Consider the following 26,418-nt stretch of genomic DNA (forward strand, 5'->3'; position numbering starts at 1 on the left):
ACTTTACGCATCTGTGTGGAAAGGGGGGTCTAAACAGCATATCGGAAGTGCCAAGAACTTAAGGAGAATGCTTCCCACCATGGGCGAGAGGAGCGCATGCGCCCTTCGGACTTTAGAACTCTGCAATGCGCGCTCCCGCACAGAACGCGCGGACACCGTGGCTTGTCTTTCCCTTCTTTGGCCCTTCTAGGGAAAGACCACTCCAAGTCTCGTTGCTCTGCTCAACCGGAAGAGGAAGCGGCGCCTCGTGCCTCTCGACCCATTGGGTAACAGCGAAGAGGAGGGGGGTTGAAAAGAAAATGAAAAAAAGCACGACGGAGGAGGTAAGAAAGGGGAGAAAGGCAAACAGGTGGGCGAAGGGGGACCCTGGCACGCGGGCAAGGGGGGAGGTGGGGCCGCCGAGCTTCGTCCCGCGCGCACATACACACACGCGCGCAAGCAAGCACCCCCTCCCCTTCCCAGTTTGAATGGCTGTTCCGAACGTTGGGAGTTCTGGGGCGCGCGGTTCCCCTCCTGCCCCGCCCTCGCTGTCTCTCTCTCTCTCTGGGTGCCTCTTTGAGCCATTCTTTGGAAAGAGGCCCTTGCCTGGAGCGCCGGGTCTCCCTGAAGTGCGGCCTAGTGGGCCTCTGCAGAAGTCAACTTGCCAGAGGATTCCCCCTCTTCTCTGTTTCTTCCCTGCCCCGCCTTGCCTTTCCACACCGCCCCCTTTCTGCAGGGCTGGCTTCAAGTGGGCTGCCTGCCCCTCAGTGGGGCTCCTGAGTGCTGTATCTGTGGCCCTTCTCTGGCCCCTTCTGCACTGCCATATACAATCCAGATTATCTACTTTGAACTGGATCATGTGGCAGTGTAGGCTCAGATATACATGAGTCTACAGTATATACTCTCTCTCTCTCTCTCTATATATATATATAAACTAGCTGTCCCCTGCCACGCCTTGCTGTGCCCCAGTCTGGTGATCTGGAAAATAAAGTAATGAGAAAATGTTGGTTTCTAATATATGTAATTTCTTTATGCTTGTGTTATTGTAGAGATTGTCTGGTTGGCCTACTCTGGAACATGCAACATAGAATTGTCCTTGTTTAGGGGTCCCTTTCAAATCTCTGATACTATATCTCTGTGTGAGAGAGTCATATATATCCATCTATATCTATGGCTGGATGGCGCTTTGTCAGGAGGGGTTTGATTACGTTTTCTCGCCCTGGTAAAGGGAGTTGGACTGGATGGCCTTAAGTATTTTCTGTTGGTCATGGGGGTTCTGTGTGGGAGGTTTGTCCCAATTCTCTCGTTGGTGGGGTTCAGCATGCTCTTTGATTGTAGGTGAACTATGAATCCCAGTGACCACAACTCCCAAATGTCAAGGTCAATTTCCCCCAAACTCCATCTGTGTGCATATTTAGACGTATTGAGAGCTTGTGCCAAATTTGGTCCAGATCCATCATTGTTTGAGACCACAGTGCTCTCTGGAGGTAAGTGAACTACAACTCCCAAACTCAAGGTCAATGCCCACCAAACCCTTCCAGTATTTTCTGTTGGTCATGGGAGTTCTTTGTGCCAAGTTTGGTTCAATTCCATCGTTGGTGGTGTTCAGAATGCTCTTTGAGTGAAGGTGAACTATAAATCCCAGCAACTATAACTCCCAAATGACAAAATCATAATTTTTGGAGTGATGGTCACTCCTTGTGTTGCGAGACATTTTGTTGCCAAATTTGGTGTGATTACGTTCATTGGTTCTTTTGTTTTTTAGGTACTCATTATGCACAAAGCATTTATATAGATAGATAGATAGATAGATAGATAGATAGATAGATATGCATATACACACACAAAACATGTACACAGAAAGGAGGAAGGAAAGTGGGTAGAGAAGAAAGGAAGGAGAGAAGGAAGGAAAGAAAGGGGCAAAGAAGGAGGGAAGGAGACAAAGAAGGAAAGAAAGAAGAGAAGGAAGGAAGGAAGGAGGGAGGTAATGAAATAAAAAAGTGAAAGAGAGAAGGAAGGAAAGAGACAAGGAAAGAAAAAGAGGGAGGGAAGGTTGGCCACAGCAACGCGTGGCGGGTACAGCTAGTCTCTCTCTCTCTCTTTCTCTCTCTCTCTCTCTCTCTCTCTATATATATATGCTCTGTGCATAATGAGTACCTTAAAAACAAAAGAACCAACGAACGAAATCACACCAAATTTGGCAGCAAAACGTCTCACAACACAAGGAGTGACCATCACTCCAAAATTTATGATTTTGTCATTTGGGAGTTGTAGTTGCTGGGATTTATAGTTCACCTATAATCAAAGAGCATTCTGAACAGAATCAATGATGGAATTGAACCAAACGTGGCATACAGGACTCCCATGACCAACAGAAAATACTGGAAGGGTTTGGTAGGCATTGACCTTGAGTTTAGGAGTTGTGGTTCACCTACAACTCCTAAACTCAAACAAAGTGCTGCAGAGCACTGTGGACTCAAACAAAGTGCTGGCCATGGCCTATAAAACCCTAAATGGTTCTGGCCCAACTTACCTGTCCAAACGTATCTCCCCTTATGAACCATCAAGGACCTTGAGATCGCCCGGGGAGGCACTGCTCTCAGTCCCGCCTTCGTCTCAGGTACGCTTGACGGGGATGAGAGACAGGGCCTTCTCAGCGGTGGCCCCCCGGCTATGGAATGCCCTCTCCAGAGAGATTAGATCTGCTCCCTCCCTCCTCACGTTTCGTAAGCAAGTCAAAACATGGCTGTTTGAGCAAGCGTTCTCAAACACAGAATAATGGATATGGATAAATGATATAGGAATGGACGATTGACAATGGAACTGGACAATGCTTGACAATAAGGAGATGCTAATGATGTTGTTTTTACTGCTGTTGTGGTTTATGTAATTGTAATGTTTTTAAATTGTTCTATGATACTCTGTATATTGTTTTGTTGGAAACCTCCTTGAGTCGCCAATAGTCTGAGAAAGGCGGTATACAAATACAGTAAATAAATAAATAAAATGATGGATCTGGACCACACTTGGCACGAATATTCCATATGCCCAAATATGAACACAGATGGAGTTTGGGGGAAATAGACATTCACATTTGGGAGTTGTAGTTACTGGGATTTATAGTTCACCTAACATCAAAGAGTATTCTGAACCCTACAAAAAACAGAATTGGGCCAAACTTCCCCCACAGAATCCCCATGACCAACAGAAAATACTTAAGGCCATCCAGTCCAACTCTCTTCATCAGGGCAAGAAAATGTAATCAAAGCCCTCCTGACAAAGAGCCATCCAGCCATAGATAGTTTTGATAGATAGATATGATTCACACACACAGAGATAGTATCATAGATTTGAAAGGGGCCCCTAAAGAAGGACAATTCTATATTGCATGTTCCAGAGTGGGCAAACCAGACAATCTCTACATCAACACTGACAGAGAAACAGCAAGAAGTGCTGTTTACCCACAAGTATAAAGATATTGCATATATTAGAAACCAACACTTTCTCATTACTTTATTTTCCAGATAATCAGACTGGGCCACAGCAACGCGTGGCAGAGAACAGCTAGTATGTTATAATAGTAATGTTGCAATATAATATATATTATACTAGCTGTAACCACCATACGTTGCTGTGGCCAACCTTCCCTTCCTCTTCTTTCTTCCTCTCCTTCCTTCCCTCCTTATTTTATTCCTCTCCTTTCTTTCTCTCCTCCCTTCCTTCACTTCTTCTTTCCCTTATACTCTTTCTCCCCTTTCTTCCTTCTCTATCTATTCTTGGACTGCAACTCCCAGCAGTCCTCCTGTTCCATCTATCTACCTACCTATCTATCTCCATCTAATCTGTCTATCTGAAGGATTGCTGTGAGTTGCAGTCCAGGAATAGGAAATTGGAAATATGCAGGGATTGGGATGCTCTCAAAGGAATCCAAGGAGAAGAAAGCGTGCAGTTTGGATGCAGTGCATTTGGATCCTCCTCCTCTCCTAAAGGACTTGGTCTAGGGGATGCTGGGAGCTGTAGTCCAGAAGAGAATGTGGATATGCTATTGTGTGTTTTGTTTTACCAGGGGGAGTTGTTTTTGCGCATGCACTGTAGCTCCCCCCCCCCCTTTTGGCTTTTTCAGTCCCTTCCGCTGTGTTTTTCAGTATTTTTATGAGTGATGGTCACTCATTGGCCTAATAGGTGTATTGTGTCCAAATTTGGTGTCAATTGATCCAGTGGTTTTTGAGTTATGTTAATACTACAAACTAACATTACATTATTATTTATATAGATAGTAGCTGTTCCCTGCCATGCATTGCTGTGGCCCACTCTGTGTATATGTGTTTTGTGTGTGTATGTATGTGTATATATGTAGTTTTTTGCATGCATTGTAATGGGGTTTTTTTTGGCTTTTTAATTCCAGCCCACTGTGTTTTTCAGTGTTTTTATGAGTGATGGTCACTCGTTGGCCTGATAGGTGTATTGTGTCTGAATTTGGTGTCAATTCATCCAGTGGTTTTTGAGTTATGTTAATCCCACAAACAAACATTACATTTTTATTTATATAGACTAGCTGTGGACTCAGATAACCCAGTTAAAATCAGATATTGTGGTATTTTCTGTCTTGATATTCTGGGATATAGGGCTCTGTGGAAGGGCCTTGAGGCCCCCTTTACACTGCCTTATAAAATCCAGATTATCTGCCTTGAACTGGATTATATGGCAGTTCAAAGCAGATAATCTGGATTTTATATGGTAGTGTAGATGGGACATGAGGTGGCAAGGCAAGACTCCTGGGCGGCTCAGTAGAAGAGCCATCTTGGGATGTAACCATAAAGTCCCCAAGTAAAAAAATACAAAATAGATGTAAGTGTAGAATAGGAATTGTACAACAAAAACAATAATATCTTTATTTATACTCCACCCCATCTCCCCGAGGGGACTCAGGGCAGTTTACAAGACAACAGCAGTGCAAAACAAAACACAGATAATTTATTTTGTCTTTAAGGTAAAATGTTTGGGATTATGACTACAGATTAGAGTTCAAATCTCTACATGGCCATGGAAACCCACTGGGTGACCATGAGCAAATAATAATAATAATAGTTATTATTATTTTATTTCTTACCTGACTCTCCTCGTGGCTCAAGACAGGTCACAACACAGTCAAAACACAGAAACATTGCAGAAATACCACAGATACACATATTAAAATGTAGTTCTATAAGAGATACATATTAAAATGCATTTCTATAAAATACATATTAAATACACAGGACAGAGATTAAAGCACAGGACATGAGTTTAAAATTATTGCTTAAAAATCACACTTTCAGAGGAAGGCCAGAATAAACCCCCTTTTGAATAAATCTGGCCAAAAAAAACTCTGTGAGAAATTATCCGCAACTCAGAAATGACTTGAATGTGAATTATCTGCTTTGATAATCTGGAATATATGGCAGTGTAGACGGGGCCTGAGACAACCCTATTAAATTGGGTTGCTATTAATTGACAGACAAGTTGAAGGCATTGACACACACACACAGGTTCTCTTTGTAATTTGCTCTAGAGCAAGATTTCTTAAACTTTAACACTTGGGACCCCTTTTGTCCTGCAGCATTTTTACATGACCCCAGGTATGTAGGCATATAAAACAGGTATAAGAATTTAAACATTTACTGATAACAAATCAGCTTTTCTGAGGCTTGATAAACAGGCTGATGTTTCTTTCTGTGAAGTGATAGCTGAAAAATCTGCAGATTCTACCGTAAACACTGAACAACAGATTCATGTAAAATGTCTAAAATAGCCACTAAGTCAGACATGGGCAAACTTTGGCCTTCCGGGTGTTTAGAACTTCAACTCCCACAGTTCCTAACAGCCAGTAAACTTGCTGGGATTTCTGGGAGTTAAAGTCCAAAACGCCTGGGGGGCTAAAGTTTGCCGGGACCCAATATTGATCTAAGAGGGGACCTCATTTGTGGTTGAAACCTACCGTTTAAGAAGCCCAGCTTTAGAGGGTAGCTGCAGATCTGTTTGTACCCTGGTCCTTCTGTGTCAATCATATATGTATTATTATTTTTTAATGAACAGAAGGGACATGTATGTAAGAGGCTTATCTCTTTATGTTCTCTGTAGTATCAAAGTATAGTGCAAGGAGATGAGGGAGGATTGAGGAACCAGTCAAGAAATCTTTTGCTTTTAAGATTAGTCCTCAACCTCCACTTTAAATATGACTGGGGAGGGACTGCTTATCTGCTGTTACGTTTAGTTAGAGCCTGAATTTATAGCTTTTTAAAATGAAGCTTTCAGTGGGTGTTTTCCAAGAAGGCGTAATTATTTTGAAAGTGCTGAGAGGCCTTTGCATTGTAGGTGAAAGTAATGATTCAGATAGTAAAACTAAGGGAGGTTGGCAGAAAATTTTAATCCAGCACGTATAATAGCAAGTCAACTGGAGTCCTTTTATAGCCAATTAACAAATAATTTCTCAACCACACGAGTACAAGTTTGGCTTTATCCTGATGGATTATGGTTTGACATAAATAAAACGAAAACTAGCATTTTACGAGGGGTGTCCATGTTTTCAACGCGCATCATTCACATGTCCCCAATCTTTGCACAAAACTGTGTGCAGAGAAATTTTATCTAGTAGGGTGTCTTCTGCTCTGTCAGTAACATTGATAGTGACAATCCCATTTGTTAACTAAATAGGACCATCTAGTTCAGGGTACTTGCCATTTTTATCTCCCAGTTTGATGACTATTTCTGCTGGATTCATTGGAACTTGCTTTCCATAGAGATGCGTATAATATTGTGACCTTCAGCTTTTGAAATATATAATGCGCTTCTTGAGAGTGACGAATACCTAGAATTTGACATTTCTTTACAGGCTCCTGGAAAACATGAAAGCAGATGAGAGTCCTGCTCAGAAAGCAACTTCTAACACGAGATACAGTGTAGTTTGTTTTTTGTGTGAATACCAGGGCTGACAAGAAACGTAAGTTCATATATGTACTAAATTTCATTCATATCATTGTCAGGCAAATACAGGAGAATTTTAAGTACTTCTTTTGAAATCAGGTAGCATGTTGCAAATTTATAGAATGGAGAATACTATGGGCCCTTTCACATAGCCATGTAACCCAGAATATCAAGGCAGATAATCTATATCTGTTTGAACTGGGTTATCCACACTGCCATATAACCCAGTTGAAAGCAGATACTGTGGGATTTTATACAACTGTCTGGAAGGGGCCTATGACTGATTATTGATTTGAAGACTGTGCCTGTGTAGGCAAGTGAACAAAACAGAATCACAACCATTAACCCCTGGGGTTGGGGTGGACGGATAGTAATCCCTTTCAATAAACAAAGAAATCTTTAGAGAAACAGTATGTTCAATTTTAGTGGGATTTGTTTCCCGGTAATATATATATCATTTATTTATAAATATGAATAATAAATATTATTTACATTTCTTGATTAAATGAATAGAATTACATATCTTGTATATTGCTTAAAAGGAGCATTGTTTAAACAGGAGCATTGTTTAAACAGAGTGTGCCTTGCTTTTATTATTATTATTATTAAACTTTATTTGTACCCCGCTAGCATCTCCCGAAGGACTTGATACAGCTTACAAAGGCCAAGGCCTCAAACAACAACAACAGACAATAACAACACAATGCAAGCAAATTAAAAACATAAGCAATAACAACAACAAAACATTACACTATTACGTAATAAAACCAGGGCCGGGCCAATGAAGGGTACAGGTTAAAAAAGTGCTGGGTGTAAGAGGTGATATGTTGGGATTCTGGGCAAGTGCAATGTGCAGAGAGTCTTAAGCTCTAATAAAGTGCTTCTGGGACGTAATGCTGGAGGTTATCCTATTCAGGAAAGGCACATCGGAATAGCCTTGCTTTTTCTTCTTCCTAAATATCCCAGGATTAGGATCCAAGTTTGTAACTACTTTTTCTCATAGACTTATCTGATCAATTGATAATATGGAGTCCAAGGTTCTTGAGTCCTCCTAATCTTGTCCTCCTACAAAGAGCCATATATGTTTAGAGTTATGCTCTATGTTGTCTGTATATGATGTACCATGGCAAACTTTGGCTTTTTAAATACATTCTCCTAAGTTTGTAGCTTAGGTAAAGCTAAATTGATCCCATGAAGATTGTTTAGATATATGCATGATCCATCACTAGCTTGTTTTCGTCATCTTCTGAATTAGGTAAAGGTTTCTCCTTGACATGAAGTCTAGTTGTGTCTGACACTGAGGGGTGGTGCTCATTTCCATTTCTAAGCTGAAGAGCTGGCATTGTCCATAGATGCCTCCTAGGTCATGGTGCCGTCATGACTGCATTGAGCGCTGTTGCCTTCCCGCTGAAGTGATACCTATTGATCTACTCACATTTGCGTGTTTTCAAACTGCTAGGCTGACAGAACCTAGGGCTAACAGCAAGAGCTCACCTCACTCCCCGGAGTCGAATGTCCAAACTTTCAGTCAGCAAGTTCAGCAAATAAGGTGTATCCTTCCAAAAAATGATAACTCATGGCAGAAAGTAGGCTAGGCCTTTGGAAAGAGCAACCCCTTTTACTATCCTAGAATGCAATTTAAATAAGATGTAGAGGTTTTTGGTATATTATGTAGCAGTTTAGGGCTGTTTTTTTTAAAAAAAAATCACTGTTATTTTCTTGGAAGATTCTTTCTGTTCCACATTTACTTGCACTGACTTTATTTTTGCTTTATAGATGTTTGATCGAAATAAACAAGCTGATGAAGCTGCTGCTGCTTCAGCACAAGGTATGAGAAAACGTACAGCCAATCTGTCAGGGTTTACTTGGGGAAAAAATTCATCACCGGCGGTAGGTAACTGGAAGTCTTTCAGAGCAGCGATATACATATATTGATGGATTTTTTTCTTTTGTCCATCCCCCCCCCCCCCTATACAGTAAGTGTAATAAGAAGAGGTAATGGAGACGCTTCACGGCAAGAGAGCAATAGTGGGTAAGTTTGCGGGTTGTTTAATTCTTGTCCAGAATGTTTTTTGTCTTATTAAAAAATATAACAAGCAGTTTTCATAAATATTCTCCAAGTTTGTGGGAGGTCTATATATAATATCTATAACCCCAGCTGTTGATCCTCCAGATGTTGTTGGACCTCAGTTTTCATAATTCCTCATTGTTGACTCCACTGCCCAGGGCAGGTAGAAATCATAGGCACCACAGGGCCACTGTTGTAGATTCCACTTACTATCACCACTATTCATATTCTTTTATTTATCTTGCAGTATAGGTGTGTGTGATTAAATTAATTCTCAGTGGTGGCCCCTTGGCTGTGGAACTCCCTTCCTGGGGATATTAGATCGGCCCCCTCCCTCCTGACCTTTAGGAAAAGAGTGAAAAGCTGGCTCTTCGAGCAAGCTTTTGGAACCTCGTTGTAACCAGATAAAATCAGTATTGTGAACGAATATGGAACGGCTTAATGATCCAAATGGACATGGATTTAAACCTGGAAGTCATTGATTTTTATAGTTTTAAATTGTTTTTTATATGAATTTTATTATGTTATTTAATCTGTTTTAAATTATGTATTTATGCGTGTTGCCAGTCTGTACGCCACCCTGAGTCACCTTTGGGCTGAAAGGGGCAGGATAAAAGTGTGGCAAATAAATAAATAGTTCCATACACATTATAAAATGTAATAATCAAAATAAGAACAGTCGATACTTCTAATAGAATTGTGTTTATTTCTTCATACGAGCCATGACAGTCCCAGCAGTCAAACAAAGTGGGGCGATGAATATTGTATCCTTCTTATGGATCAACTTCTCTGTAGTGCTTTGGAAGTGTAAACTACTTACCTACTGGCTATGAAATTTTCCTGATTTGCGTTTCAAATCAACTTTGACCAATCCTATCCTAGGAAATAAAATACATTAGATCAGTCCCCTCCCTCCTAGCCTTCAGAAGGAAAGTAAAAACCTGGCTTTGTAATCAGGCTTTTGGAGAATAGTGTAATGCCAATAACAGATTTGGAATATGTGCAATGACTATGGAACATCTTTGGACTACAATTATGGATGGCATGATTTATATTCAATGTAATGTTTTTAAATGTTTTAAATGCTTAATATGTATTACATTTTAATTTTATTTTAATTTTTAATATTACTGGAATTGTATGTTTTTAAGGCATTGAATTTAAGGCCTATATGTAAGTCGCCTTGAGTTCCCTTTGGGGTAAAAAAAGGCGGGGCATAAATAAATAAATAGTGAAGGATTAGCTTAATCTACTTTAACAATCTTCTTACTTAGAAGGATCTTAATTTGTTAACTAGCAGAGATAACTGATTGTCAGAATTTAATTTTCAAAGGTTCCCTGCAATCCCTGATTGCAACACCCTGCCTGCCATCTTTGGTGTACGACTGACATCAGCCAGAGCAGCGCCACACTGGGTTGCCTGAGCCTAAGAACGTGCTATTAGAGTTAAGATACTGATAACTAATTCTGGTTAGGAACTAGCCACATCTGTTTTGGTAGCCGCAAAGTTGTGTGAAAGCCCAAAATCTGATCATGGGTTCCCCCAACTTAGCTCAACCTGGGGCAAGGCCATATTAAATCATTCAGCCTCCACAAGGCTGATCCAACTGCCCTCCAACCTAAGTAGTTGGTGCAGATGAGCCCAAAATCAGAAAAAAGATTATATATGAGGTTCAGTCTTTTAAGCTATACATCCAAAGCAGTTTAGTTTAGTTTAGTTCTTTGGTATACTAAATTGTTCTATTTTCCTAAAGAACATCACTATACATACATTGCTTGGCAAACTCTTTATATAAAGTTTTACTCAGTTTTTTATTTCAGAAATTACTCCACCATTCCCCTGCCCTCACCTTAATTTTGCCAGTGTAGATTTTGTTACACAGGGAAAAAACAACATAACTCAATCCACACCTTGGCAGGCAAACATTAATAAAACAAGTAAGAAAAATGGCATCTTTGCAGTAAGTGCATCACACATACAACATACCTGTTTTTCAGTGTGTTTTGTTTGCTGTTTGAGTCTCTTGTTTACATCCAGTGGGTCCAAGTGGACTTTGCATGAGTGTTAAAAATGAATATTGTTTAGAGGCAGCCCTTTAATATTCAAGGTCTTCATTGATTCCTTACTCTCTCTGAAAACAATGAAATATATTACCCTTTCTTTCAGTTTAAACATACAACAACCAGAGCCGGCTCGGCCAGTTAGGCAGAACATGCAAGGCTATTGCAACTGCTGCCATGTGCACTACAGTAATCTTGAACAGGTATGGAAGCAAGAAATCAATTCAACTCTCTCCATTAAAGGAACCTTGATTTTGCATTACGTGTTAAGGATTTGGGTCAAGTCTGGGCATTTGAAAATTTAAAAACCAGGAAGATTTGCTTAGTTTGAGCAATTTCTCTTTCCTTTCCAGCTTGAAAGAGTTTTGTACTAAAAATTGTTTGGGGTGATACATCTGTAGCAAAGTTGGCCAAACTACGGCTTGCTGTCTGCATTTTGTAACTTGAGAAAATATGTTCTAAGAATTAAAATATGGCCATTTAAAGGCAATGATCCTGTGGTCAAGTATGTTTGATTATTCATTCTTAGCTTCCTCATATTTATCTCTTTTTATTACCAGTATCACTATTTCCAGTCTGTGCTAAGCTGTTCGGAGAAGCTCCATGTGCTTGCAACATAGGCCACCCTCTCTCCTCCCCTTTATGGCTGTTGAAAGAGAATTAATGTTTAGCTCATAGCAACACTGAGCAAGAATACTCTGAACATTTATGTTGTTGGTGAAAGTATAGCAAATGGCAATGAGAACTGAAAGCATTACATGTTTTTTCATCTATTTCTGTGAATCATATGATAATGTGATTTTAATATTTATACTAAAATGTTTTTAATGCTTGTTTTAATGTTCAAATGTTGTTTGTGACTTATGTTTAGTAGTTTTAATGATTTTAATTTATAATTATCTGTTAGTGTTTAGTTATTAAGATTTTTTTTCTTTCTACATGTATGTTGACATTGAATTTTTGCCATTAATATGTTGTAAATTGTCTTGAGCCCCCCCTAGGATGAGAAAGGCAGTATATAAATGTAGTAAATAAATCAATTGGACAGAAGTCAAAGCATTTGAGGTGTGGGAAATTTCCCTAGACCTCAGGAAAAATAATTCCAATGACCAAAGGGACAGAGTTGCAGAACTCCCTATGTCTTGTCACTACGATCCCTTGTGGATATAAATTTTCATTATTCTTTAATTATTTTTGTTCTGTATCCTACTACCACTCCAAAACTATTGCTTCTCCACACTTTCTGCAGTAATATTCTTTTCCTTTCTGATCTTAGCCCCCATTCTGATTACCCCAATATAGCTATTTCTTCCTACACTCTTCTTTTGTTCTAGTGTAGGGGTGGGTACCGCATGAGGTCTCTGAAATTCAATTTTTGATGTTTCCCGCTCCACTTCTCCCCAGTTAATGTATGCCTCCCTCGCAAGACACACTCTCAAAATCATGTCCCCTGCAGCAAGTGGCACAGCCCTCCCTCCTCCCTCCTGTGAGTCACCACACAGAATTGTGAAGAAGGATGCTCTGTCAGTTGCAATGGCAATTTGGTGTAGCTTTGAAGGCGAGGCAGTGGTGAAGCTTCTGAAGTGTGGTGAAATTGTCTGTGCCCTTTCACCCCAGCTGAAGGAGCTGCCCATTGATGTGCTAGTGCTTGGCAAAGAGAAAGAAGAATATCATTAGTACATCGTTTAAAAGTCTTCAGTCTTAGATACGACTACCATGCTTAAAACTAGTTGACAGTATCACTCCTCTCTTTGTTACAGAAGATAGATGTAATTCTTAATACTTTTTGGTAATGTGTGTTAGTGTAATAGAGATGAAGAAATAGATATAACAATTATAACTTTGCACATTGCCTCTTCTCCTGCCCCCTCAATCCCTCACTCCTCCTCTGTGACATAGTAGATATTTGTAAATATTTAATTTACTAACAATAGCTCCACTAATCCCCGTCTTCCCTATTTCTTCTCCTTTTACCCAACTTTTCCATCTTTCCTCTTTGTGTGTGTGTGTGTGTGGGAAAAAATTGGAAAATTGTGTGTGTGTGAGTAAAAAGTCTTCAGTCTTCATAACAAATGTATTGGCAATTTCCCCTAGAGTATATGTATTCTAATGAAAAATTTGATTAAGATTGGATAATTGAGTAATATAAAACATATCTTCCTCCTTTGTTCAGCATATCTCCAGTGCCCAGCACAGACATTTTGCCACTTACTGTAGGAATCGTATGGGTACAACTAGCTTGATGGAGCGTTTCCTGCAAGATGTTTTACAGCATCATCCCCACAGTTATGATGACAACAGGTAGGGAATTCTGTTTGTTGGATTTTCTGGCAGTTTCGTAATAATGATATGGTGTTTTATATCACTGTGTAGACATATAGAATATATGGCACTTTTGGCATTACTGAAAAGGAATATTATTACCTACAAGACACTTTTGAGAGAAAGTGTTAAAAAAACTATTTCTGGGATATTGATATGTTGCTCAACTCTGTGCAGTTGGTATAATAGGACTAATAAGATAATTTGATGTGCAGTTATGTGCACGTTTATATGTGCTTACACGTTACCTGTTGACTTATGGTCAGCCATGAATTTCACAGGGTTTCCTTAGACAAGAAATATTCAAAACTGCTTTTGCCAGTTCCTTCCTCTGAAATATAGCCTCCAGGTGCTGTAGGCTGTATTTTAGATGAAGAAACTGGCAAAACCATTTCAGAGATATCCTTGAATAAGAAAATCCTGTGAAATACATATGTGGATGTGAATGTTATGGTTTGCTAAAGTTGCTGACATTATGGCTACTATTTTATGTGATGTGATATTATCTTCAAACTCTTTATTGCAAATGTACTATAAGAACTGTGGCAGACATTGTGCGTACTATGGGTCCCGGGTAGATATACTGCTGAAATTAGAGAGAGACGTGCTTAACAACAGAATGAATCTATATGCTTCATTTTCTATAACATTTGCATATTTCAGTTACAAGTTGGTTCCATTTTGTTTCTGCATCAATGTGCAAACCTCGCTTAAATCCTGCATAAAATTTGGTATGTCTTGTTATTTATGACGTATGGCTACCCTAAAGTGAATCTATCACAGGGGCTTCTTTGTGGGATTTATTTAGAAGGGATTTGCCTTTACTTTCACCTGAGGCTGTGACAGTGTGACATGCCAAAGAACCACGTAGTGGGTTTCCAGAGCCGAGCAATCATTTGAATTCAGGTCTTTTGCAAAATGTGGTCACACCATATTTCCTCATTACATAATTCTGTTTATGTGTAGGTATGGGAAGTGGCAATTAGATTGAGGGCCTAAAACCCCTAAAGGCAATAGATCCTGTCTGATCTTGGAAGCTAAACAGGGTCTGCCTTGTTAGAACTTGGCTGGAAGACTGCCAGTTGAATATCTGATGTTGTGTGCTATATTTTGGAGTAAGGAACTGGCAGATGCATTTCTAGGTATTCCTTGTGACATTCACAAGGTCACTATAAATTGACAGGTGACTTGAAGGTACATGAATACCCATGCGGTGAAGTTGGTTCACATTAAAACATGAACAGATTTTACTCTTATTTCCACTTGAATAATGATGATATTTTGGGGATCCACACTATAATTGCAAAGTTGATTTACATGAATCAGTCGCTAAGTTAATGGATAAGGTTCTGCTTTTGTGTGGAAGGATAGATGTGAAGGCGTCTTTAGAAGGAGTTAGGAAGGATCCTTGTTCTGCTATTTATGTAGAGTTGAATCTAGATATGTCCCTCTTGTTGGGATAACAAATACAGTTAGGCTGATTCTCCTGCCAAAGAAAGAGGTAATTTCAACTACAGTAGTTACCTATATAGGCTTTTTCCATACTTTTTTTCAGAAAGTCTAGGGTTTAGAAGACTTATTTTGTATCTTGATGGTGATAAAAATGAACCACACATACTTGTCTTATACTTATATCATGGAAGAAAAAATCAAATCTGTCTTGATTTCTTCTTCTTTCTTGTTAAAGTAATTTGATATTGAAAAAAATGTGAATGAGTAAATGAATTACAGAATAAGAAGCATGATGACTTGAAATAACATGTGTTTCAAGATTTCATTTAAATATTAGATGTTTTGGCAGTCTGTTTGCAACATTTTCAAAGTTATTACTTTCAGCAGCATCCTGCAGTTCCATGTAGTTCAGACAGCAAAGTATGCATAACAACAGAAGCATTCAGTCCAAAATGACACCATAGAAGACATTTTTGTCACTTGGTTGATGTGAGATTTTCGGGCTGTGTGGCCATGTTCTGGAACATGGCCATACAGCCCAGAAAACTCACAGCAACTCAGTGATTCCGGCCATGAAAGCCTTCGACAGTCACATTTATGTCACTTTTTCATAAATTTACAATTTAAATTTCACTGACATGGTTGAATTCCTATGGTAGAACAGATTTTATTAGAAGATTGCTTAATGGAGATTATGAAGGGAATCCTAGAATGGTGTATTAAAGAAGCTGGAGTTTTCTAACTTTCAGAAACAAAACATAATGAGAAATTTCCTACACAACAGAATATTTAAATTTAGCACAATCCCATATTTAGTGAATGGACATTTTTAATAATCAGGTCTGTAGCACTGTTTAAGACATCTGTGAAGAATAGCCAGTGCAAAACCTGATGTCGTTAATGAGTTAAATTCAGATTGTATTGGTAATTTCACATACTCCGAATCAGTGATTCAAATGCCCTTGATTGAAATCAGTGCACTCGAGGATTTTGTTTTCCTTTGTCAGCATATTATTGTATGCTCTTTTAAGTCTGACAAATCTGCTGAAGGCATTTGAACCCATCATTTGCCATGTGATGTGATTGACTACACAGTTGCATTCTTTGTGACTGTCTTAATAAGAAATAGACCTTATTCTTTCACATCTTGGCTCTGTCAGGCAATCAGTTTACAGTTTACTTGATATGTAAAAGAAAGTGCAAAAGGGACTGAGAATTCCTATTTGGAAAGAATATGGCATTTATTTGATGCCGTGTAATAGCTGAATTGCATATCTGTGTATATATTTCATTGTAGAAAAAAACACAAATTATAATGTTTGCATTGCAGTGTTATCTAGACAAGATAAGAATCATGCAGCCTTACAGATGATATTAGACTGTGCTTTCTATCAGTCCAAGCCAACATACCCAACAATAAATAAATATTTAGAGCTGTGTTTCAGCAATATCTGGAGGTCCTCATGATTCTCATCTCTGGTTTCAAACAAGCCTATAGACCACCTGATTCATGCAGTCAAAAATGGAGCTGTGATGGTGCAATGGGTAAACCCTTGTGCCAGCTGAACTACTGACCTGAGGTCAATGGTTCAAATGCGTGAGACAGGGTAGGCTCATGTCTGCAAGCTCCAGTTTTCCCATACAGAGACAAGCCCCCCAGGGGGTAGTAATACATCTGGGTGTCCCCTGGGCAACGTCTCTGCAGACGGCTGATTCTCTCACACCAGAAGCAACTTGCTGTTTTTTCAAGTTGCTTCTGACACACACGCATTCACACACACAAAACCCAGTCAAATCAACTATCAAGTAATTATAAATTTCTATTGGGGTCTCAACATTTGTCCCTTTTTATTGCCTGGCTCAGATGTGAAAAAACAAACAAAATGGATGTTGTGTAGAAGGGCCAGGAAGATTGTCCCAGAGCCAGGGTGAAAAGACAAAAACCTTTTCTCAGGAAATGATTGTCATGAAGGGCAAAGAAGTGAGTGTTAGAAGGCAGGTTTAAGAACTGGGTACAGGAAGTGCTCTCTCAGGGCCCTTCCAGACATGCCCTAGATCCCAGGATCTGATCCCCAGTTTTCTGCTTTAAACTGGATTATATGAGACTGGACTGCCAGATAATCCGGGATAATCAGAAAACCTGGGATCAGATCCTAGAATACATGGCCTGTCTGGAAGGGCCCTCAGAGTTTTGTTGAATGCCTGGCAGCTGAGCTGCAGAGAAGGTGCTATTATACCCTCTTTTTCTCTCTCTCTGAAGTCTGAATGAGGCTCCTGGGACAAAAATCCTGCATTGTCTGCTGTGTCAAGTCATAGTTCTCCCACAGTTAATCTTATATTCACCTTGTTAGGATATAAGTGCAAATGCGTCTAGAGTAGGACTTAAACTTTTCCAATCAGGACCCCTTTCTGACCAAGATTTTTTTATATGACCCAAGTATATAGGAATGAGAATCAAACATTTACTACTAATAAATCAGCATTTTGCCAGGTCTACTGGATAGGCTTATTTCCCTTTTTGTGAAGTACAGTTGTCCACTTCACATTGTCCCTATCAGATTTTTGTAAATGGGTGGCATTCAGAAACCTTTTACTGTTACCATTTTTTGGAACCTCAACATTTATTTACAATATTTATATGCCGCCCTTCTCACTCCGAAGGGGATTCAGAGCGGCTTACAAATCATATGTGCATACAACATACTATATTATTAGTATAGTATTAATACATCATTCATAATATTAGTATTATATAATATTATATTGTTGCCGGGGGTGCGGCTCTGATGCCACAGGAGACAAGATGGAACTGTCTTCTCGGCTCCCCTCTTAACATTGGGCTAATGGGGACTTATTTGGGGTTGGGACCCACAGTTTCAGAAGCCCTCGTCTAGAGGCTGACTTAGTGTTGAACTCAAGCAAAGTAAGCTCCCCCCCCCCACCTCTTTTTCTTGTTTTGACTTTCAAAGTCTATCAGGAACAAAATACCATCTGGACATTGGCCGTGAAGTCACCATTGGTCTTTCAAATAATCAACTCCTGGAGTGAAATAAACACCTGACTATTCTGGCTTAGCTATAATCGCATCACTCACATGCAACAGCCATGAGCTGCGGAGTAGGTCATTCTAATGACTGCAGACTAAAATAGTATTTTGCTCTAGTACCTGATGTATTATTTATCAAAGCGGGTGTAGAGAGTTTTATGTTATGTGCTATACTGATGGTAGGGGCAGTGTTTTTGAAGGCTGCTGTTTCATGCTGCTGTGGTTTTCCTTTATAAAAAGAGAGTGCATCAGTTTTTGATTTCAGGATGCAAAGCACAGGTAACACTCTGCAGAGCCTTCTTTAAAAGCTGACATTCCATTCGACAATATGGCTTATCAAGGGTTTGAATCTGAAAGATAGAAATATCAAGGGTCCCAGAAGCTTAATTTTGTAATGTAAAGACATAGCAGGCATGCTTTATTTCTCCTGAGCATGCTCTTGACAGTCACAATTAGCTATTTTATTACATGAAGCTTTCCTGCAGCAGCACCGGCTGCTGTAACTATGGCAGTCAGAATGAAAGCTTGTGTTCTTTTATTTGTGCTGTCACCAAAGATCCTTCCCTGGTGTTCGAGGAGTTCAGAACAGCGTTAATCATTGTGGTGGAGGCTCTTGGCATGGAGCATAGTTCTGGGAATAGTGCTGCAGTCTTTCCTATGCAGCAGAATTTCAAAGCCTTATACAGTTACCTTCATGCAGTTTAAACAAAATGCTGTTGCTGACGGGATTCACAATTCATGCATATAGTAATCCCTAGAATATTTTGTGAGAGAGCATATTTGTTGATAGTCCACTTTGGCTTATAGCTGTAGTGCTCTTCATATGGCTATTGGTCTTTTCTATTTTATTAACTCTTTTAGTTCATAATCTTTAAACTGCAATCCCAATTTAGTACTAAGTGCATTTAAAAATATTTATGTGGCTTCCTTCCCCTTCTCAGACCGACTTATGATGACATGCCAACCACCAGCTCCCAACTTCCTGAAAATGAACCTCTTCTTTCATTGGAGGTGAAAAAAGAGAGAACTGCCAGCGGGGAGGAAGAGCCAAGCATTGACAATGCAATCCCTGCTGAATCAGGCCTCCTTATTTCCCAGAGATCACAAGAGGAAGTGAAGAAGGTTTCCACAATAGTTGCACCTCTCCATAAGCTAGAAGGACAGGAACACAGTCCACAAAAAACTTCAGCAATCTTTTGTAAGAAAAAAGACACTGTTCCATTGGAAGATGATCTGTCTGAAAGTAATAATCCTAAAGCCTCATGTACAGCTGTGGACCTCTTACCTGATCCCGTAATCATTAGCCACTCTCCATCTGCTCCACAAAGACTTTCAAAAACTATTCAAGATCCAGTAGTCCCAGAATCAGTTTCCAGTAAAAAGTGTGAGCAAAGTAAACATGAAATATGCAGTGAAAATGGAGTGCTACATCCGAGTCTGAGTGCTGTTTTACCATCAACACAGTCAAAAACTATTTCGCTTTCACAAGAGAGTCCTGTCTGTAATCAAGGCAACTCTTTAATCTCAGGTCAACCTTTTTTGAAACAAGATAGCTTACAACCTCAGGATGAAACTCAGATTTCCGACTTCAGTCTCAGGAACACCAGCAACCCTTTGGGTACCAGCAGTTCCCAGGCTTTTCAAGTAGATTCCCAAGTGTCAGGGAATAAAGAAATTAAGTTGGATGGAAGTTCTGAAACTGTACTCGAAACAACTGAAGAAGCCCTTCTGAAATATGATAAAACTGCCCCCAATGAGTTGCCTTCCAGAGATGAAGATACTAATTCCTGTGTAAATATTCTGTCACTTCTTGATCACAACAGTGCACATGACTCAGACATAAGTTTTGATTGTGATGCAGCTGTCCCGTCAGGACCAGTTCTGCCCAAAGCAACCGTTAAAAGTTTGGAACTTCTCAAAGAGGTCCAAGTAAACCTCCAAGATGAGAACTATGGCACTCAGCTCAATACCATCCTTAAGAATGGCTCAGTGCAACAGGAAGTAGAGACAGGCAATGGTGTGTCAGTTCAGAACAATGAGCCTGTTCTTCCCGCTCTGCCCCACGTGCCCCCTTCCTTTGTAGGAAAGACGTGGTCCCAGATCATGTACGAAGATGATATGAAAATTGAAGCCCTTGTGCGGGATTTCAGGGAAGGTCGCTTCCGCTGTCACTTTGATACAGAGTCCTTAGCTAATCGTGCAAGGAGGAGGGCAAGAAAGAAAAGGCAGGAGGAAGAAGCAGGAATCTTTGCAAATACAGCCAACAAAATAGAGGATGTGTCAGTGAAAGAACTTCCAGAATTTCCTGATGCGTTAAGTGTCGCCTCTGACTTCAGCAACTCATTTGGAATCTCTGAAGCGCCACCTGTTCCAGAAATTTCAAAGAGACCTAAAAAAAGGACTTGGCGTCTTGCCTCAAGATGCCAAGTAGTCAAGGTTAGCCATGGCACACAAACCAGCTTACATCACTATCCAGTAGTAAAACAAAAAATAGTTAGAAAGGACTGTGACCCACCAGATCAGAAAGAGAGCCCATTATGGTCAGAGAATGAGAAAACACCTACCATGAAAACAAGGCTGTGTGCCCTCAAGCTGCCTGAATCATATACCAAAATTATGAGTCCCATACAACCCCAGACAGTGGTTTATGTACTTTCTTGTCCAGAGATTAAGCAGTGTAGAAGCAAAATTGAAGACATTCCCAAAATGAAAAAAAACCAGCACTCCACAGAAAATAAGGACTCTGTAAGATACAAATACAAACAGGGTTCTATCAGATATTATGATCCAGTGACCAATCGAGTCTTAAAAACTCCTCCCCAAAGCCTGGCTGGGGAAAAGTCAAGGAACCCTCCACACATTCGGCAACTCTTTAGGAGTCTCAATGTTGACGCAAACCAGAAGAAACAAGCTGATTCAGAGTGTGATGGCATATTGCCAAAGGCCTTCAGTTCAACAGATTTCCATGGTTCATCGGCATCTTTCCTGCTGCACCCAGTTAAAGAGAACGATGTGAATTCAAGTCATAAGACAGATGGATCTTCAATTTCCACAGAGAGCTCTGAATGTCTGGTATGTAACAATTCAGAGAAATCCTATAAAAATTTAGTCTTCTCACCATTGAACTCTCACCAATCGCAGCGCGAAGGTGACTTTCGATTAACTCATTTGAAGTCACATGTGGCTGACTGTTTGGAAAGGGATAATCCAAAGACAAAGAGGCGGAGGAAAAAAGGCAATGGAGAATCAGGGGGTTCCAAAAAAGCTTCAGGGCTAGCCTTTGTCAAGCATAGTCTTGTTAGGAGAGGCAATAGGAAAGAGTCGCCCACGACTCCAGCTCAGCGAAAGAGGGAGAGGATCAGAAAGATTTCTCCTTGTACCCCAAAATCCTCTGCCTCATCCACTCCCAGGCATCAAACAAAGAAAACTAGTATAGGAAAGCACCTTAAGAAAGAGAAATTGGATACTAAAAAACTAAAGGTGACAAGGAAGCCCAAAAGGACATTTTTGAATCCTGCCACCATCATGGGCATTTCTGAAAAAAAGCAAGAGCCACTGCAAGGCCTTCTTCCAAAGTAAAGAAAGGGGAGGGAAGAGTTTTCTTTGCACGGTAACATGAGGGTTTCCCACACTACATGAACTTGGATTCTGATTTGCTCTACTAAGAGTAGTCAGTGGGGTATGCATGTGTCGAGTTCAGTTTTTATGCCTTAGGGCAGGGGTCCTCAAACTAAGGCCCGGGGGCCGGATGCGGCCCTCCAAGGTAATTTACCCGGCCCTCGCTCAGGGTCAACCTAAGTCTGAAACGACTTGAAAGCACACAACAACAACGACAACAATCCTATCTCATGAGCCAAAAACAGGCCCACACTTCCCATTGAGATACTAATAAGTTTATATTTGTTAAATTCTTCTTCATTTTAATTGTATTGTTTTAAGTAATTTTTGCACTACAAATAAGATATGTGCAATGTGCATAGGAGTTCATGTTTTTTTTTTTTAATTATAATCCGGCCCTCCAACAGTTTGAGGAACTGTGACCTGGCTCTCTGTTTAAAAGGTTTGTGGACCCCTGCCTTAGAGCTAGAAATACAGGGTGTTTCAGAATGAGGGATTAAATTTCAAAGCAGTATAATTCATGGTGGCAATATATTACAATTATACAAAAAAAACTACAAACAATTTAACGAGTTGTCAAGCTTTCCTAACTATTTTGAACCAGAAACTAATTGACAAAATAACTCTGCAAATGGGGAATATCACATTAGATCGTTCTCAACCTGTGAGTCCCCAGATGTTTTGGCCTTCCAACTTCCAGAAATCCAAACAGCTGGTAAACTGGATGGAATTTCTGGGAGTTGTAGGCCAAAACACCTGCGAACCCACATGTTGAGAAGCACTGCATTAGACCTTATGGTTGAGGATCACTATTTTGCAAATGAGAGGCATGTAGGGGTAATCCTTCGAAATTCTATGCCCCATCCTTTCAAGTGATAAGAGATTTGTGGGCGGTTGTGGTTAAAGAGATAAAGCCATTTCAAATTGAGTCCATCTTTTTGAAACAGTCTGTAGGATAAATCCATGGTTCAGCAATAAGCTGAGAAACTTAAGATTCCTGTTCATGTAAGTGCACTGTTCTATTGCCATATATAAGTTACAAAACAAACATATTTTTTCATCAAAAGCAATAAGAGCCCTGTTTAATAAGGTTCTAGGCATCCTTCTCATAGTAGGTAGGTATATATAGATGAATTTAAATTCTCATTATTGTTCTGGTAAATATAGTACACTACATTGCAAAGATGGATATGTCTGCCTTGTTGATAGGATTCACTTTTCTTATCCAGCTGTCAAAGAACTCATCCAACAGTGACTTGGATCCAGACATCCTGGTGTATGAGCAGAAGTCAATGCTGCTCACATGTGAGGATCAGCACTTTCTCACCGTCAACAGTCCTGCACACACACCTAGCTGCTCTGGAGAATCCCTGGTCATCTGAAGCCAGTTTCAAAGGGACAGCAGATTGGGAAATGGGAGCGCCCTCGCTGCATTAGCAAACATGCCTTTGGATCATGTGGGATCTTTGGATCCTCGTAATTCACTTCATCTCCATTGTCATGTGAAAGGGAATATGTAGTTAAAGTAACTTGAAAGGTTTAACTACCAAATATAGTATGATACACTGAAAACCAACAAGATTTTAGTCCATGGTCCTGTGCACAGTTTTGGGGGGAGTAAATCCCACTGAACAAAGCCAGATTAATTCCTTATACTGAATTTGTGTACATTTGCACTCTTAAATTCTAGATCAGTTGTTCTCAGCCTGTGGGTCCCCGGATGTTTTGACCTTCAACTCCCAGAAATCCTAACAGCTGGTAAACTGGATGGGATTTCTCAGAGTTGTAGGCCAAAACCCACAGGTTGAGAACCACTGTTCTAGATGGAAGTACAAATTTGCAAAATCAATCCCCCATTCCCTATTTCACCTGTTATCTCTGCTATTATGGATAAGATTATCAGAGATCATTGTTCTGGAAAGAAGCCAGTGCCGAAAAGAGAGATGTCCTTTTTGTGATGGTTCTCTCCTCCTGGAAGAAGGCTGATCTACTGTTTCTTATACCTGTTAACCTAGAATGCTGCATGTAAGCAATCTTTCTCACCTTAGTCTGTTATTGAAATTAAACACAGAATGAACTTTTTGAAAGGAAAGCACTAGTTATTATTTCCCGGTCTCTGTAAAAGTATTGGACAGACTTCCTACAAACTAAAACTAGACAAGGCAAAACATCTGAAATAAGATACTTTAGGTTAAAATAGATTTCCAAATCTTGATTGAAAAAATAATATCCTGTAGGTTTAGGTAAATACATCACTGATGTTTATTTTTAATGTCCATTGATTTGTTTAAATTAAAGGGGTTTATTTAAATCACTGTATGTCCCAGGCGATTAGTTACAATGTATATATCTAAATAAGATATAAATTAGTTTCCATCACCATCTACATGAGATCCATTTGGATTGTTAAGACTGGAAAATGTTTTCCAACAAGACTGAATGTTTATACTGCTTTCTGCACCACTGACTATCCGGACATTGTTTTTGAGTGAACTGTAGTAGCTGGTTAATTATTAGTGCCTGTCATTTGATATTCTGCCTAATGCAAAATGATTTTTAAAACAAATGTTCTTAAACTGATGGGTTTTATAGTAAAGTGACTTTATTTATGAAGGCTTTAATGCAAAGATTTCTTTTTCAGAAGCAAAGTCATGTTTGAAATGATGGTTTATCACTGATAAATTTCAAGCTAGCCTATTTTTATGGGGAAGAGTGTCCTTTCTACCTAATGTGCCAATTCATGTTTTTTTTTAAATGGTATATAAAATGCAGGTATACATAGTTGTGTTGATTCATAACATCTTATGAACTTCTTTGTTTGAGTAGATAGGTATGTTTAGGCAGTTACTAAATAGTTTTGCATCTTCTTGTGCTGTTCCATTCTGTGACACTTCCATTTTTCTTCACAACCTTTAGGGCACAAACCGTCTACCTTTGAAAACTCATTTAGATATTTGAATGAGTCCTGGGATGTTTTTTGTAAATAGTGTAGAGAACCAGAGTGATTTTTTTAAAATAAAGAAAATAATTATATTTAAGATAAATTTTCTGTAGCTATATATTTTTTTCTTTAAAACCAGAGCGAAGACTAACAGGTTATTTTTTGTAAAGTCAAGGGCTTAAAAGAGTTTAAGTCTAGGAAAAGTTGTTCAGTGTGTAAAATGGTCTGCAGTTCTTACTTGTGTATATGCCTCCCCAGTAACTGTCAAAAGTTCTCCTTTGTATATGTTCGATAAACATGAATGTTGGGGAGACTACAGTATTTTGGGTCATAAAAATATTTTTATGCATTCAGTGTTTCTTTGTGTACATTTTTAAATTATTTTATTAACCAGCCTTGACCTATGGGATAGGGCATATTCACAATTGAAATAATTACATCCAAGGCCAAATTATGCTACAGATACCCAAACATTTTCATGCGCCATTAGGTTGTCCCTATTTTCTATTCTCATTGAAAATAAAGCTGGCCATCCAGTACAGTCCTGACAAGGTTTGCCAGGTTTCTGATTTTGATATGTTAAGAGTTTTAGCCTCTTACACTCATTGTTTCACTAGTAAATATATATTAGCATACTAGGGTTTCTTTCTCTTGCTGATCTCTGTCATGCCTGAGATTCACGTTGTTGGTCTCCCCAGCCTTCAAGATGCACTTCTGAGGATAAGCGGGTAAGTGCAGAGGATTGTTCCCCTCCCAGTTCTGCTGGCAGAAGCAAGTCCCAACGGTAAACCTTGGCTACTACTCAAGGATTACCAGGGAAAGAGTACAATTTTGGATTGTGGGTTCAGAACCATAGGCAAGCCATTTACTACTTGGCTTGAGAATTTTTGCAATTGACCCTACAAATGTCCCTTCAATCTCTTTGCTAAGTGCTATCCTCTGTCATCGGCAGGTACCTCCCTCCAGGCCCCAGGTCCAACCACCTGAGCCTCAGAAGATCTGGTGACCCAAAGTTAGACTGCAGCTTCTCATGCTCTGCCAGAGGCACTTCTGGAGGGTCTTCTTACTGAATGGAGGAGCTTGCAAGGGACATGGGGTGGTCATGAATAAAAGAAGGACCTCGAGAGTGTTGATGTACATAGTGAACCTGTCCTTCATATCCTGGCCATAACCTTTCCATGAATACTTTTCTTAAATGGAGTTTTACAGCTGCCAAAGAAATATGTATAAAATAAAACTATCAAAGCCGGACAAAAATTGTGTGTCAAACCTTAGGACTAAGGTTCTAAAAGGAATCCTTGAAATGCTAATATACTTAGGGCACGAAACAATGGCTTCCAACTACAAGAAAGGAGATTCCATCTGAACATGAGGAAGAACTTCCTGACTGTGAGAGCCGTTCAGCAGTGGAACTCTCTGCCCTGGAGTGTGGTGGAGGCTCCTTCTTTGGAAGCTTTTAAACAGAGGCTGGATGGCCATCTGTCAGGGGTGATTTGAATGCAGTATTCCTGCTTGGCAGGGGGTTGGACTGGATGGCCCATGAGGTCTCTTCCAACTCCTTGATTCTATTCTATTCTAAGTCATTTCCTGTGTCACCTGAAACCACTGCCATTGGTTTCCAGGTTCACCTTCACTGAAACAGCTTGTCAGATGACAGTTAAAGCTCCAGGCTATAGGTAGCTTAATATGGAACAATTAAATGGCAGCAGATTTTTGTTAAGTAGCATAAATGTAGTAGGCTTTTAAATTTATGTTTGCCTACTGTATCAAGGGGTGTGCAAATGAAATAAAATTGTAGAAATCATTGAATTTTGTTGTATGCCTCCGAGTTGCTTCCAGCTTATGGTGACGCTAAGGGAAATCTGCAGCAGGGTTTTCTTGGCAGGATTTTTTCCGAGAGATTGAGAGGATATGACTTGCAGAAGGCCACACATGGTCAAATAGGGATTCAGACCCTTGTCCCTGAGT

At 39.7% G+C, this 26,418-nt stretch overlaps 1 protein-coding gene across 2 annotated transcripts; it reads left to right on the forward strand.

The window, feature by feature from the left end:
* Nucleotides 1-202: 202 nt before the first annotated feature.
* On the forward strand, nucleotides 203-26,259 carry ZDBF2 (zinc finger DBF-type containing 2). 2 transcript variants are annotated; one of them, XM_060782812.2, is made up of 8 exons: nucleotides 203-323; nucleotides 6,851-6,958; nucleotides 8,719-8,770; nucleotides 8,920-8,974; nucleotides 11,178-11,274; nucleotides 13,245-13,372; nucleotides 18,833-20,963; nucleotides 22,739-26,259. In XM_060782812.2, the coding sequence occupies exons 3-8, from the start codon at nucleotides 8,719-8,721 to the stop codon at nucleotides 22,889-22,891; spliced, it is 2,616 nt and encodes an 871-aa protein (XP_060638795.2). In that variant the 5' UTR covers nucleotides 203-323; nucleotides 6,851-6,958; the 3' UTR covers nucleotides 22,892-26,259. The 2 variants fall into 2 exon arrangements, with proteins under 2 accessions (XP_060638795.2, XP_060638803.2); XM_060782820.2 differs by having other exon boundaries at nucleotides 25,403-26,259.
* The last annotated feature ends 159 nt before the right edge of the window (nucleotides 26,260-26,418 follow it).

The sequence above is a fragment of the Anolis sagrei genome, chromosome 1, assembly GCF_037176765.1.
Source record: "Anolis sagrei isolate rAnoSag1 chromosome 1, rAnoSag1.mat, whole genome shotgun sequence".
In the NCBI taxonomy this organism is placed as follows: domain Eukaryota; kingdom Metazoa; phylum Chordata; class Lepidosauria; order Squamata; family Dactyloidae; genus Anolis; species Anolis sagrei.